Source organism: Barbus barbus, assembly GCF_936440315.1.
Source record: "Barbus barbus genome assembly, chromosome: 20".
Lineage (NCBI taxonomy): Eukaryota > Metazoa > Chordata > Actinopteri > Cypriniformes > Cyprinidae > Barbus > Barbus barbus.
Genome location: NC_136748.1, coordinates 15,936,571 through 15,953,427, shown reverse-complemented (window position 1 = coordinate 15,953,427; position 16,857 = coordinate 15,936,571). Strand labels below are relative to the sequence as shown.

General features: G+C 35.9%; 1 protein-coding gene across 1 annotated transcript; it reads right to left on the bottom strand.

The window, feature by feature from the left end:
* Positions 1-1,357: 1,357 nt before the first annotated feature.
* Positions 1,358-13,124, bottom strand: foxg1a (forkhead box G1a). Its single transcript, XM_079442886.1, has 2 exons — positions 11,683-13,124; positions 1,358-1,554 (listed from the first exon to the last, which is right to left on the bottom strand). The coding sequence occupies exon 1, from the start codon at positions 12,959-12,961 to the stop codon at positions 11,705-11,707; it is 1,257 nt and encodes a 418-aa protein (XP_079299012.1). The 5' UTR covers positions 12,962-13,124; the 3' UTR covers positions 1,358-1,554; positions 11,683-11,704.
* Between the last annotated feature and the right edge of the window lie 3,733 nt (positions 13,125-16,857).

The window sequence follows — 16,857 nt, the reverse complement described above, 5'->3', positions numbered from 1 at the left end:
TGAGGTTTTATATTTGGATGGATCATATACTGTGGTGAGAAAATAAATTTAGAAATAATAATAATTATTATTATTTTTATGTTTAGAATATAGGCTAAATGTAATATATGGGCCCACTTTATGTTAAGCGTCTTACCTGCTGCACCTGTCTCATTTAAATTAATCATTTTATACAATGTACTTATTGTGTACATACATGTTTTTACATTATACTCATATTTTGAAGATACCTATTATTAATTTCTGTAGTTAAACATCTGTAATTATATTATCTATAAACCTATAGCCATACAACCAAACCTGTCCCACCCTAATCTTAGCCATATTCCTCCTCAATGGCAGCAAAAGGATTTTGCAATACAACATGAACGCAGTAAGTAAATATTGTTTTAATATAAATACATAGTAGTTACTTAAAGACACCTAATATAAAATTGGACCATATACATTCTGAGGCATAACAGTTTTTTCACACTTTGCCATTATGATGTTTTCTCACCTAAGAAAGCACTGCACACCCTCATTATCTCCTCCATGATGTATTAGTTGTCTTTCAGTGAGACATGTGTTGTTTACTTTCAAAACTGTAGACAATAAAAGACACCCTCAAGATGATGTCTCTGGAGACCTGTAATGTCTACAGTGAGTGAAGCCTTTGGGTGTTGAAAGTGTGCAATCTTAAACCTCTCATATCACATGGGGGAAATGCGCCATGGCTTGATAAACATTTATTTATTTATTTTAAATAAATGCATGAGATCTCTCAATTAAAATAGCTGCTGTGACACTGATCCATTGCATTCCTTGTGTGTGTGTGTGTGTGTGTCTAAGGAGACCTTTGTTTTAGGTTTCCTTATGTTTACAAGCTGCCAAACGCAAACACACACAAATCTGATATTATTTAGGCATCAGTCTCATTTCTGTCAGCAGACTGGCCAAATGTTGGGAAACATTTCAGGAAATACAGAAATCTAGAAGCTTCAGTGGTCATGCAAAGGCTTCTCTCCCCAAAGGAATCAACGACAACAGATATGTTTTTATCTCCCAAAGTAACAATTTACTAGGTCACAGTAGATCAGCATGTTTCCTCCTTTACAGCAAAAACATTAGCAACAGGGGAATACTGTCTTGACAACAAATAAAATGTCACAAAACATTGCTTGTAAAATAATAGCAAATATACAGTTCTTCATATGCAAAGCAAATTGTTGTACAATGCCAAGGTTTCTTTTTTTCTATTTTAATTTAAATAATAAGATTGTCTAAAGGGAGAAAATTGAAACACCTTCTATACAGGGATGCAAAATAACAGTCTAGGTTTTGTACAATGCTTGTGTTTTCTTTTTCTTTCTTTTTTGTACTGACAGCAATTTAATCAAACTGTGACTTCATGCCCTACTATTTGCAAATTGTATAGCACCTCTAAAACATAAAGGCAAAACATTTCACAAACAAGTTACATGGACCTTGATTACAACTGTAAACATTCTCAGCATGGGTGAGTAACGCATCACAGGGTGGATTCAGGCTACTGCAGCACACACTGCCAGACATCTAGGAGGAAGACAATGACAAATTTAAGACTGTTATTTCTCTTTTCAATTTATGCACATCCCTCTATCCCCCCTCCCCCCTGCCTCTTTGGCACTAAAAGAAATGGTGACACAGTAACACTAACAGACGCCAGATCATTCATCATAAGGCAAGATAACAGTAATATAGCTAAATTTACCTTATAATAAAAAAAGAAAAGAAAAACATACGCTACTAAAATGATACTGAGAGCATATTGACAATAGCAAATGTAGGAACAGAGTGAGCACAGCAAAACATCTTCAACATCTGTACATTTTAAAATGAAGATCATAAAGTATAGACCAATTAAATTGGGCATTTATTAAATACACAAAATATTTTGATCAGAAATTTCATTTGGACATTATATAGGACATCCAATTATATTCTCAATAGCAGATATAATGCAACAAGTTGATGTAACAAAAACATTCAGAGTCATATAATCGCTGGATTGATGGATAAATCAAAGAAATTATATACTTTTTAAGTTATTAAAGAAGTTTATGACTTTAATTCTATTTTGCCATTCTTCTTTAACTAATAAAACTAATAAAAGGACATTTAATCACTTGTTTTCTTTTTATTATTTTGATGTAAAATTTGTTTTCTGTCGGTAAGCAACATATAACATTTTCAAAGGTCTGTATTATAAAATAACTCTCAGTGAACCTTAAGCTAGTAATAATATTTATTGCCAAATAATGCAGTGTTTTTCTGCACTGCTGAATTATGATAACATAATTTAGAATTTTAATGATGATAATGACTTCTGATGATGTGCAATAATTTTCTGCCAAGGATACCAAAAATATGTAACCTGATGCTAATATTTCTGACACAATGCACACTTTAAATATATCTCCATAACCAGCAGTCCTATATAATATTTATGAATATCACTGAATGAGCTTGTGCAAGTTTTCATAGCTTAAAGATAATGGCTGTAGAAATTTCATATTTATTCAGTACTACTTTCTAATACTGAATTCCACATTTGTGTCCAGTGTCGATGACCATATGCCACTCTCGACATCTTCATAATAGTCACGTCCAAATAATACATGTGACTTAATCTCTCTGTCTTCCTTCTTTTTTGTCTCCCTCCCTTCCTCTGGTTCTCCTTGAAGTGCAGTCACTCTGACGAGGATGAATAGTGAAAACTATTCAACGAGTCATGGGCTTGTGCACAGAGCATCAGAGGGACAGAGTTGAGGTCAATAGGAGGCACCTTAAACACCCTTATTTCCTCCCAGCCTCTAAATCTCAAACTCGTGTGCTCCCGTTTGGACAACCTAATTTATAAAATTCTTCAAACTGAATATTTCGCAATTCAGTTTAATTGTACACTGAGTAAAGTTAAACTTAAATAGAAGTACAACTTTGAAAAAAAGCACAAATTCTTATTTACTCACAGCACTTAATACTGGTATTATTGTTTCTTCAAAAGAATATCTCTTGCACCTCAAAGCAAACAGCCAGATTTTCTCACAATATCAATACTCCCATTTTCCCCCTTATACCTTTATTTAACCTGGGAAAACTCTTAGAGAAAAGTTTCTCTTTTGCGGCGGTGCACTGGATGGAGGAGGGGTTAAGGGGACCAGAGTAACATGATGCAGCACTCAACTTGGGGTTAAGTGCTTTGCTCAGGTGCACAACGGCAGTACTATACACTAGGACCCTTCTGTTGCCCATTCATTCTCTTTGGTGCCCCACTGGGGAATCAAGCCCACAGACCCCTAGTTTGTAGCTGGTAGCCCTGTGTGCTCAGCTAGCTACCCTATATAGACACACATGCTCCCTCAGATCTCTGCATCTTTCCTCCTAGTCTGTCCTGCGGAATTCCCCCTTGATCTCAGTCAACAGTGCCTCACAAATTAGAGCGCCATTGGTTTGCAATCTCATCTCAAGTCCTTGTGCCCAAATCCTTTGGGCTTGTCTCTGTAACATCCTCAAACAATCGGACATTTTAACACATCTTTCTGTATACAATCTCTTGCAGGCTGGCAATAGAGAAGTTTGCCTTGTTTGTTGAGCAGCCAAAGTCTTCTTTTTCTATCAGTATAAAAAATGTCCCCTCCTCAGAAAGCGATGCACTGATGAGATACTCGATGGGCACAGGTGACCCACATCTATCTGCTATCTTTGGAACGATGCCACAGCCACCATTTAGAGTATTGTCCATTCATAGTATTTCACAGGTGTAAGGATGATCATCAAGAGCAGTGTTACAGCCACCACATTTTTGCATATCATTCAATCAGGATCTCATATGCCACCGTTTACAGCAAGTGAAAAAACATGTTTGTTTAATGGTCAAATGTAATGTTTTTAACATTGAATAGATAAAGAAATGAAAAATAATCAACAAAGAGAGCATTTATTTTATGAGGTGACCATCTCTGTAACTTGTGTAGGCTAATTTCACGAATAGGATGTAAGCTCTTTATGATTTTACATTGATCACAACAAGAAAGGGAAATATATATCTTAATGTGCAATATTTCACTCTGTAACTCGTGTGAAGCAAATGTAAATATTTCTTCACCATCACGTAAGATGTCAAAGCATGCGTCGCGTGCCACAAGGGTCTGCCACCTGTTCGTTCCGACTTATATTTGCGTATAAGCTGTGCATGTGTTCAAATGAAATCTGATGAAAAATTCTCGCTCGTGCACATGTTGTAAAATATTATGGCTCTAACAAATCCGCATGCATTTGCATCCGAAATTAACAAAGGAATTAAATTAGCCGAGGCAGCGTTTTCCTCTCTGCTGTCTGTCAGCAGCGCCGTGTTCAAGGCATACTGATAAAAGAGGTGGGCGCAGATATGAATGAATCTGTGCGACACCATTGCAGACGAATAGTTGTACAAGATCAGAAAGTAATCTTGATATGTTTAACAAGCAGCCCAAAGCGAAGCCTGATAAATAATAAATGAGCTTTTAGTGGATCCAATTTATGAAACATTAACTCTAGGGGCATAATGGAGTAATTAGTTTTATCTCACGTTGGATGTTATTGGACACTGCGCCGGTGAATGAAAACTTTTATTTTCAGGCTGAACTGTAAAGACAACGGGGAGCAATTTTCTGCACCGGCAGAGAAGGGTGGTCTCTAATGCTGCTGGTGAGATCTGGATGTTCAGGTACAACACAGTGTTTATGTAGTACTCCCAAAAGTGTATCAAAGTTCGGATCCGTGGAAATAAAAGAAATGTCAAACAAAACAAGCATTAGACTGCATAAAATAAAGTATGGACAAGGGAAACAGGTGAGGCTTTGTTTAGGTGGCTGAGGTAGATCAATATCTCGGCTTGCAGGCCAGGAATCTTGCCCGTTTTCCTTTAGCAGTCTGCAGATCAGCTTACGGCTTGTAGACAGACTGTCGCCTATACCTCACTGACAGACAACCTGCCTCACCCCAAAAGACGGAATAGGGAAATATCTTCATTCTCTCCTGAAGGAACCGGTCGAATTAGTTCGTCCAAATAATTCGAGAACAACGTATAGGAATAGATCGACTGAAAAAGTCAACGTTGTCTGTAAACAGTGAGGCAAGACACGGCTTTGTGGCTTCATAACCTACGCGTGTTTATGATGGGACCGTCTTAAAGGCCAGGCCCATCCTCCTCTGGGCCTCCTCCGCCTCCACTGAATAACCAACAAACAAATGTTGATTTAAAAAAAAAAAAAAACATTTTTGTGATACATATTATAGATTTTGCGTTCAGAATTAGTCTCTGAAGACAGCGTAGCGTGTTGTCCACCAGCAAGGGCGAAAGTCGAAAGAATCAATAGATGCATCTGTGCTCGAATGGCCAAACTTGACAGCGAACGAGTCTTCTTTCTTTCTTTCTTTCTTTCTTTCTAACATTTTCATTGCTTTTGTCAGACCCAGTTTCAGTTTATTTTGAAGATGGTTAGAAGATCCTCAAGGCCCTCGATGCAAGGCCCATTGCATTAATATTGTTAGGCTATTATCATTATAATTATAATTATTATTATTGTTGTTGCTTTGTTATGTGTTATTTATTTATTGTTTTTTGTCTTATTATTGTCCAGCAATGTATAGCCATTAGCTATTTCTATTTTCACTATATTCGTGTTTGTTATTACTTTGTGTTTTCTACAAACTTCATTAGGTTTTCGAATTATTAAACAGAAACTGGCACTATATGATTAAACAGACCAATTTGTTACAATGGCTTCATTAAACCCCATGGGTCTATGCGTTTACACAATCAGGATCGCTCGTGAAATCTCTAAATTATAATAAAATTAAAGAAATATATAATTTTGCCTACAAATAATTTTTGACTATGAAGGTTAGTGGCATTAAAATAATCTGCGTTTACCCAACAACATAACGCTGTGACACACATGGTCTATAGTAGCCTATATGTTCACAGAAAAAAACAGCCTAGACCTTTGAGAATAATGTCTAATTTAATAAGAAGCTCACGACGATGTGACATCACAAATAAGAGCTTGTTGCATTAATCCATCAGTCGTTTCAGAGGCGCGAGAGGGAATTCACTACAATCAGCAGTCCTTTTTGTAAGCCTGTTATTGGTTCCGTTTCGGACACCCAACCCGCACTGGGAGTTTGCAATTTGATAGCACGAAGGCTGTGATTCCACGCATTGTCTCGAGGCTGCTTTTGATAGATAGTGCTTTACAGCTGAAGGAGTGATGTCAGGTAACAAGAAGAATTTTGGCACCTGTTGGGTAACGTTTAAACCTGACGAAAACTTTGTTTAGGCTACTTAATAAATAATAAAACTGACAAAACCATAGTGGCAAAATAACATTAGTCTAATATTTAAAGTAGTAATAATAATAATTTATTTAATATATATATTTGTTGTTCATTAGCCTGAATGAATGTTATTACATCATGCATCCCAGGTGGTGTTTCCTTCTTGTGACTAAATACACCAGACTAAACATATTGGTTTAGCGCATGTCTTTTATGTGTCACACAACTCTCCAAAAATGGCTTTGAGGTCTGTTATAAGAAAGAACAAACGATATTAAAGCTCAGACTATCAGAATTATGCGTAAAATAATTCGTTCGATAAAGAGAGAGAGAGAGAGAGAGAGAGAGAGAGAGAGACAGACAGACAGACAGACAGACAGACAGACGCAAAACAGCAGCAAAGTCAAAACTGCATGATATACGAAACATTTAACAGTAACTATGCCCTTTGGCGTTTAAACACTTTTGCAATACCAGAAAATCTGTGAGAATTTTTTTTTTTATTAAAATAAATAAATAAATACATACATAAATATTGCATCTTAACAGACAAGAAATTATTAGACACCAAAAGCTGTCTACACCGCTATAGTTACAGACAATGCGGTGAAATGAGCGCGCATACTCCAATTTAAAGCTTTTATTTATTTACAGTAGACAACTGACATTGAGAATTCACAATATTTCTGATCAGCTGAGACAGCAATCGACTATTGCGCGAGAAAATATTGGCAAAATTATTCATTTATAATCTTTTATTGAAAAATGCTTTCATGTTCACTAGCACGCGTAATCTAAGATAAGAGATAGACAGAGAGAGACAGGAGTAGGGAGAAATAGAGGAAATAACGGAGAACTGGGGTGGCCAAGGGACACAAAGCGCAACTTTAGAACATTAAATCATTACAATGAAACGTTTCACAACTTGACTTTTTTTATTTTTACTTAGACTAAATATGATGCACATTACTTATTTTTGGCTGCTTATTTGATTGGGGTTAACGTCCAAACGACCCGGAACACAAATAGTCTCTCAGTGGAGATTTGCCCCTCCATGGTTAAAAACCGTAGTAAAGCAAGAGTACATGAGATCAAAAACATACAAGGATTTAAATGAGTGCTAGGCCTTCTGCTCTTCTGGTTGTAACCCTTCTCATAGTAATACTAGTCACACCTTTGCCTACTTAGCGTATTTGCAAGAGTGAAGCAATTTTTTCGCCTCAAGACACAAAAAGCCCCAGTCTGCTAATATTATAACAGATAAAACTGGATAATTCGCTTGAATGTTGTATTGTAACTATTAATAATTCGATAGAGAATTTTGTATAAAATAAAAATAAGCATAAAAATATTTTAATTTGCGATATTGTCTCATTGAAAAGCTTGAAAAGCTTCTTTATTATCTGCTTGTCATAAAAGCTACACGTTTTTAAAATAGTAGGATCATTTTTAAAGTATCTGGAATAACTAGAATTCTGTAGGCTGTATAACATTCCAGAGAGACCATGAATTAGAAGAATTACATTTGCGTTTAAACAATATAATTTCATCATGATGCAAGTTGTTTGTTTAACTCGACAGCTCACTTCACTAAGTCGGGAGCTTTACACACTCATTAAAACGATTATTCACGATCTGTCGAATGTTTTCTTTCACTAAGCAAATATTTTACTACAGTATAGACCGGGATATACCACAAACCATCTTCCAAAATAGCATGTTGACCCAAAGACAAAGAAGATTAGCCTATTTGTTCTAATAGCAAATATATAGTTTTATATTGCTAAAGGAAAGGCGTTTTTTGTGTGAAAAAATAAAATAAATAAATAAATCACGGAGCTGTATGACACGATAACCTACATGTGTACTCACTGTTCTGACAATAGTGTGATTTTTATTCATTTATTTATGCACATTATGATATTATTATAATTAGTATTTTGTTAACATTGATTGATTTTAATGTTACTGATTTATCGATTTAATAATAATAATAACATTCCACAGCTTATTTGTGTTTTGTGCATATAATTGTTAAAATATTACAAGGCTGTTTAGTTGGAGCAAATTTCTGTATTATCTCTTGTGGGGGTTTTTTTCACAGCTTGTAAATTATATTACAGTTCGTCTTGCCACAGTGAAAGCTAAGTTTACGAGAGGCCATGTATTTTGCAAAGATATGAAGTTAATGTCACTACAGTTCTGCGTTATTCTAGCGCCCTCACTCTGCCTGTGGCTCGTCTGGCTCAGATTACTTGAAGAGAGGAAACGTCCTTTGCATTTTACAAGTATGTTAATGGTTCAGAGTTGGATCAGCTTCGTTTTACCACACCGTTATCTGTGAATTGGCGAAAGGGAATAAGCATTAAAACTCTGAGTTATATCACATGTTCTAATCTGGCCTCTTCATAGGGTTATATAGCCTATTAGTGACATTTTATATGACAACTAATACCAAGCAGCAAAATTAGACTAACAAAGGCGCCAAGGAAGGATTTTTTAAAAATAGCCTATTCATTTAATGCGCAAATAGCAGAACGGAATATTTAAGCACAAACTGTCGCAATATTCATAACAGTTTTGAGAATTTATTGGAATAGTTGACCGTACAGGTAAGCGTTCAAATAATTATTTCAGTGTCATTTTATGAACATATAAAAATGCTTTATATTCAGTCAGTGACATATTTATTGTATAGCCTAATTTATATGCGAAACCACGTGCATTGGGGAAAATATATTTGCTATTTTGTTTATTTTTAGCAGGATACTGCGGTAGGATGCTGATGTGCTTGCGTGCTGTCCCCAGTTCCCCCCACAGTCTCTCTGTGCCTCGGGGTAATAAGCAGAAACCACGCCTTTTGTGTAGCCTGTGACTAAACCCTGCTTACAAGATCTTGTCAAAAGACACAAAGGAAAAATAACTATTATTTCAAGTGCATCGCTTCATTAAGTCTGCATAAACGTCTGTATTCAATACAAGCAATTCGTCTTAAAAAATAATTCATTCCCTTGCAGATTTCAATTATTGGTGCGATTCTAGGCCTCGTTTCTGCTTCAGGTAGAGTGGTTGTTAATATTTGTGGGTTGAAAACTCACGCTGTTGACCGGAAGCAGATGCAAACCAATTAATTAAACAATTACCGCCCAAAGATCATAATTTTGCTGTCATTGATTCGCACTAAAAATGCTTTGTTCGTTCATTTAACATCTACCACTTGCAAACTCTGCTTTAGCCTACTCTCTTTGTAATTATTACAAGGTATATGTCGTCAGACAAATGCTGAATAAAAGTGTGAACATACTAAAATAATTAAAATTGAAAATATTAAAATGGAATTTCAGCTGAAATATTTCGGATAAATATTACATGTAAATCTTCATAATTATTTTGCATCTGTATAAATATATATGCACCAATATTCAGGTATAAATAAGAGAGAGGTCGGAAGATACACTTAAAATGAAACATTAAAAAATAAAAGGACTTTGCATCTCAGCAAGTACACCGAGCTAAATTATCCTCACATATAATTTTTTTTTTTTTTTTTTTTTTTTTGGCATTTCTACTAAGAAAAAAAAAAAAATATATATATATATATTATGCTTCGAAATTTGACCTCTCCTTTTTTGCTTTTGTTTTTGAGTGGTCACCCCGTTTAACATTTGAGCGATAACATCTTGCGAGGAGATATTGAGTTCCACCAGTCTATTGTATAAAGCACAGAGGTTATTGCATTACGGTTGGGCACATTTAGCACAATGTCTCTTTTAATAACATGAACAAATTACTGGACTTCAAGTGTTGAAAGCTAAGTTGTTGCTCTGTACTATTGCAACTAATGACTGTATTGTTGGCTGAAAAACAAGAGCTGACAGTGATTATCAGGCGTTATGCATTGCTTTGTATGGCCTCTACAACCATGAAGACGCTTGTAATAAATGTGTAATAAGCTACAGCAAAATATTTCAGAACAAAATAGGATAAAGTAACCCAAGGAATAGTAAGAATTTGATTTTCAGACACACTATTCAGGTAGGTTTGTTAGGCCTAAGATAATAGTCTAGCCTAATAATAGCCTATTCTATAGTCTATATCGACTGCCATTGTTTGCTCTTTTTTTCTTTTCTTTTTTTTTATCTTATCGCTAAAAGAGTGAAACATCCCAAAATATTTTGTGGGTCATTTTTTTCGTCCCCCTTTCCTAAAATAAATTAGCAAGTTTATGTTTGTAACACATTGCAGGCCGGGGCCTTCAGGTAGCTATACCCGCAAACTGTCGCTTAAATGTTTTATTAAACACACTATGCTAATCAGTATCTTGTCAGACAGCTACTATAAATGCTGGCTCTTCAAAAAAAGACAAATGTTCGTAATAAATGTACTTAACCTACTTTTTTTTTATTTCGTTCGGTTAACAGTTTAAGCGACAAACACGGGCATAAGACCACAAAATCACAACCATGGAATTTAAAGACGACATAAACAATCACTCAATATTTTATGAGGCATTTACTCAACACGGGTTACACGTTCGCAAAGTTAACCTATAATTACAACAGGAATTGACATTTCACTAATTACAAAAAGAATGTGTCCTGCATGGTGGTGACCACATACAGTAAATATGCAAACACAAGCTAAAAGCATTCATTACGTCTGTCTCCTTCAGAACTGTCTGTAAAGTTATGAATACTGGAAAAAAAACTATATTTTGTTGATTGATACCCATTCTTTGGTCTACAAAGAAACTGTATTGTTAATATGTATAAAATGCACTATAGATGCATTATTCAGTCTAGAACAAAACAACAAGGAGCCACGGATTTGAACGGGCATTGTGCACTTATAGAACATATTTATTTAAAAATGAAAATAAAACTTTGTGTTAATTTTTTAAAATTCTCACCCTACCAGTGCGCTCATGACGTGATAATACTGCAAACATGATGACTGGAGGTTGTTCTGTAACGTAGGCTATTAGATATTTTAACATTTAAAATTAGATAAAACTGCAACCATTATTTAAATAAACATTCTAAAGTGATTATACTGCCTTTCCACAAAAAAAAAACAAAAAACAAAAAAACAAACAAAAAAAGACCTATGCTTAATCCTTTTTTTTTTTTTTTTTTTTTTAACTCTGGTCACATTGCACGTTGCTGACAGTGGAATAATACACAGTTCCGCGACACTTGACGTTTGTATACAGTCAGAAATAAATGCAGAATAATAATAATAATAATACAAAATACCTGGAATTCGGCTTGCATTGTCCGTTCATTCTCCTTAATTTTTTCATTTATATATTACAGTGTAAATTGGTGTAAAATGTTCACTTACAGTCTGATCCTGTGGATGCTAGTTAGTGTATAAGTGGATTTGATGTTGACCCTTGATTCTGATGTGTGAAGTAGTCAGAAAGTCCGCTGGAAAGTCCAGAGGAAAAACTAGGTAGGGAAGGCCTTAAGGAGTCACACGAGAGAGAGGAGGCCGTTTGCGGGGAGGAGGAAGAGGCGGCCCGGGAGCTCATGGACGTGCTGCTCTGGGAGGTCATGGATGGGTGAGGGACGTGGGGGAAGAAATAACTGGTCTGGCCCGCCAGTAGGTTCACTGAACACGGATTCAAAGAGTACGTACCGGAGCAGGGCACGGAGAGCCCACATGGCACTGAGGCGGCCAAAGCGGCTGCTGTGAGGTGGTGTGTGGCGTACGGAATGTCTCCATTCACGAGTCTGTCAACAGTCAAGCCATTGGAGGCAGGGAAAGAGTGACTGTTCCCCAAACTGTTTTGAGTCAACATTGTGCTATAGGACATTGGGTGACTAGGGTAAGCCGACGAAGTGCCGTTGTAACTCAACGCGCTGCTCGCCCTCGGATGGTGGAGCGAGAGGAACGGCGACATGGGCCAATATAAAGAGCCAGCTCTATCCATAAATGTCAGTCCGGTGGAAGTAAGCCTCGCGCCCCTTTTAAACGCCAGCTTCGCCCTAGAAGTGGTCGATCTCCGCCGAAGTTTGCCTGTCGTGCCGCCAATGAACACGTCGTCGCTGGAGGGGTCAAGCATCCAGTAGTTTCCCTTCCCGGGGTCATCGTAGTGCCGGGGCACTTTGACAAAACATTTGTTCAAACTCAGGTTGTGTCTGATGGAATTCTGCCATCCCTGCTTGTTCTCCCGGTAATACGGGAAATTTTTCATAATGAACTCGTAAATGCCGTTAAGGGTTAACCGCTTCTCCGGACTCTGCCGAATAGCCATCATAATCAAAGCGTTGTAGCTAAAAGGTGGTTTCTCGTACTTGCCGTTTTTCTTGTCGCCTTCTTTGCCTCCTTCGCCCTCCTTCGGGTCCCGTTTCTCTTCCTGCTTGTCCTTGTCGTCGGTGCACGAGGAGTCGTGGGATGAATTGTCACTTTTAGCGCAAGTGTTCTCCGACTTTTGCTCCTGTGCTTGGACAGGTAAAGGAGTCTTCTCCTCTTCCTCATGCACCGCTCTGTGGTGTTGGTGTTGGTGTTGGTGGTGGTGGTGGTTGTCGCTTTGCACGGCTTCGGGAATCAGACTGTTTATACTGAACGATGATTTAGGAATCATTTTGACTTCTTTCCTTTCTCCCATATCCAACATCACAAGTAAGATAGAGTAGCAACAACCAGCAGCAGCAGCAGTTGGACTTCAAATCTCTTGCTCTGGCAACTCCTCTAATTAAAAAACACAACTATTTCATGTTCCTTAAAAACACGTCGATATGAGACAGCTAGCTACAATTAATTACGGAGCCACAGACACTAAGCTGTAAAAAAAATAGCTTGAACCTTTTTAGAGACTGCAGCCAACCACAGCAGCATAAGTATTAACCGCGCAGCCAATCATTGAGCAGTTCTTAGCGCCTGTTCCAGTGCGTAAGGATACACAAGATCCACCAATGCTCATGCACAGTCAACAATGGCTTTCATTTCCCCCAGCAAACTCCTACCAAGAAAACAGACCACATAACCTCAATCAATTTTTTTTTAAGAATTGTAGAGTGCTGTTTCAACATATCCATGCGTCCTCAATTTGTTTTCATACCGCAGGGGGAAAAACAAAAGGGACTCAAAGGTAGCCACAAAAAACAGGTACTACTTCCTGTATCGGAAATGTATGGCTTTTAATACACATGAAGCTACAGCACATAGGTATAACATTAATTGATAATACTGAACAGCTAAATGCAGATCTTTTCTGGCGATCGGCTATATTTATACGACGTTCGTTCTCGCGCATATATCACATTTTAACAGTTTTTCTTAAAAGTGCCAAGTCCGTAGCTACATGTAGCAATATACGCTACTTAGTCGCACGTTTATGCAACTAAACGATTCTGAACTTAACGATAGTATAACGTTCATCCACATCGTAATAAGCATCTTTATTTCTAGCGTGTTAATAATCATGCTATAAGCACCACCATGAACAATATCATAACAATTACAAGAGAGGCAGTTGATAAGAACAACGATATAACACGATAGCCTACACGTTTTTTACTATTAATAACTATAATAATAATAATAGGCTAATAATCCAGCAAATAGATCATTTATATCTGGGTATAATTATTAATTTAACGTGTTAAACCAGACGCTTGCAGTTTTTTAAATTGCTTTTGCTGTTTGCAAGGCAGACAATACTAACCAATAACATAGGCTAAATATTATAGAAGGTCTATTAATATGATCAGAAATGTCCGCATACAAACTTATCGCATAAGTGGAGGAAATATAATATTTGTAGAGGATGGAGAGTATCTGTTATAAGAATTTAGAAAAAACAAAGAGCTCCCAACCCAAAATAAGGACTTTATATAGCAGAATAGCACTAGTTAAGGCACCTAGTTTTTTAATTTTTTTATTTTATCTTTTAAGAAATAGATCAACAATGCAAGATAGTTTTATAATAGGCTAATAATTATATATATATATATATATATATATATATATATATATATATATATATATATATATAAGGACGCAAGAATAACGAATAACGGCATCAATAGTTGCTTTATATTTACGGTTGTAGTTTCTCTAGTGGAAGGGGTGATATGTGTGTATTTGTGCTGGGGACGTTGCAGGGGGGTTGACTGAACAACAGACACACGCAAGGCACACACGCATTCACATGTGCAAACAAATCGTACACACAGACACACGCAAACAAACAAACAAGAGTACTGGATTCCCACAAGCTGGAATTTTAATAATAAACTCAGGCCTGCCTATAAACATATAGTTTCATATAAACATTCAAATCAATCAAATAAACATATTTGACCAAATTCATCCTATCCCAGTAACATAAATAATAATAATAATAATAATAAAAAAAAAATTATCTATTTTTTCAAACTGTTGTTATTATTTATGTTGTTTTTGTTTTGTATTATTAAATAACCCTTTATTTTCTCTAGAAGTGACCAAATGCATTAACCCACACCAATAGCCTATGCGATATTATTTCATTTCAAAATGTAAAATTTAATCAGATATTTTATGGAGAACATAGGGTCGACATTAAGTGTTTGTTGCAAAGAATAATATTTGTTGTTCTGCACACATTTTTACTGCAACATATATTAAACTTGATATTAAACAAAAACGTAAAACTCTGGCACAAGTTGCACAGTCGGCTATAATCATTATAAATATGGCATCAGTGATTGCATATATTTCAGACCATTTCTATCAACGCACATCCCACATGTTGCTTTTAATGTACTTTGATAAAGCTATTGACCCTTCCGAGCCAAAGAGAAAATAACAATTTGAGCGGATGAGATTGTGACTCGATCATGTTAGCTTGTTTTTATAAATGACACATGTTTGTAGCCCACCTTCAGCAAACAAGATGCTAATGTCTCTTCATCACTGTCTGACTGCGACTAAAGTGGCCCATAAAGGCGCAAAATATCAAACTGATTAGAAATAGATATGTGGTTTTCAAACGATCCTCATTTGATTACAGTTGTCCACACATTTTCCTTAAAGTAGCCTAAGTGTGCATTTTGCCCGTATTCACTAGCTATATTGTTTTATAGCCCATATCAAACACGAGCTTTCGCAGCCACTGCAAAGTTCATTTTGGTTTGCGACGGGCCGTTAACAACATGTACCAGCCTGAGGAATATTATCATCCGGTTAATTACATAAATATGACACATTATTGTATTATGTAGCCTGATAAATTGTAATAAATAGGTTATTAATCGGTCAGTTTTATTGTTGTTTTTTATAAAGCCTGTGCTAACGAATTTTAAAGTAGCCTAAACGAGAGGAGGTTTTATTTTTAATATTTATATTTTAATATTTGTTTGCATTGAACTAACATGGCTATGCCTGCAGCAGTAGGCTATAGGCTAAAATAATATGTTTATGGTTCTATAAGAATGAAGACAGTGTTTGATATTTTCTGAAATGTTATTTCCAATAAATAATGTCCATTAATATATTTATTTTGACTATGACACCATCTCCATCTTTTATAGCTAGCAGTAGCCTAGTAGGTTAATAAAGTTTTGCACAGTGATGTGGGCTCTTGCTCAAATGACTGAAATGTTCATGAACATTGACATTGAGCTTAAATAAACACATTTGTCACTTACCTTAACAAACATTCGCATGTGTTGAAATGAGAACTGAAACAGGGAGGTAATCCTGCATGAAGTCAGACCGAGTTTATCTTTATTAGAGCGTCCTCTAGCGGCGAGGGAAAATTACAGCACATCTTCTCTTTTGCGCTTCTTGGGTAAACTCGCTATTTTTTCCAATATAACAAAATACTTTTTTTTTCCGGGCTACTAAATAATTTAAAAACTTAACAGTGTCGAAATGACACAACCCATGCAAAAATGTATCTTATAGAGCCAGCTAGAGAATGATTTAGGATTCTTCTCGTTGTAAAGCCAAATAAATAGGTAAACAGATTTAAACCATAGTCTACTTTTGAACCTAACTTCCTCTTCAATCCTGTCTTGAACTAAAATCTTGAGTTGAATGAAATTTTGACAACGCGTCAAAACAAAACTCGCAAATGCATTTTTATTTTTATTGCAGTGTTGTAGTCTACTATAGGCTATTTCTTTTATCGAGATATAATTTTGTTGTGTGTTGCTAGAACAACGATATAAATATATATCAATAAAAACAATGCGAGATGTAGGCCTATTTATTCATAATATGCTAGTATCATTGCAAAGACGACCACAAAATTAAGGTCACAAAATTTTCACTGACAAAAAAAAAAAATGAAATTGAAATAATGCATTATAATTATCAGTTTTTAATGCATTATTGTTGTTCAACGCAGACATCATAACTAAATTAATAGCTAATGATAGACTAATAATAATACGTTTTTCATAGTCTGTAGCGCCATCAAGTGGTAGATTACTAAGAGCATAATTGAGTTATTACGAACCTGACAAATTATTTATGATCTGATTGTACATAGGTTGAAATATGCAAAAGTAGGACCAAAAGTTC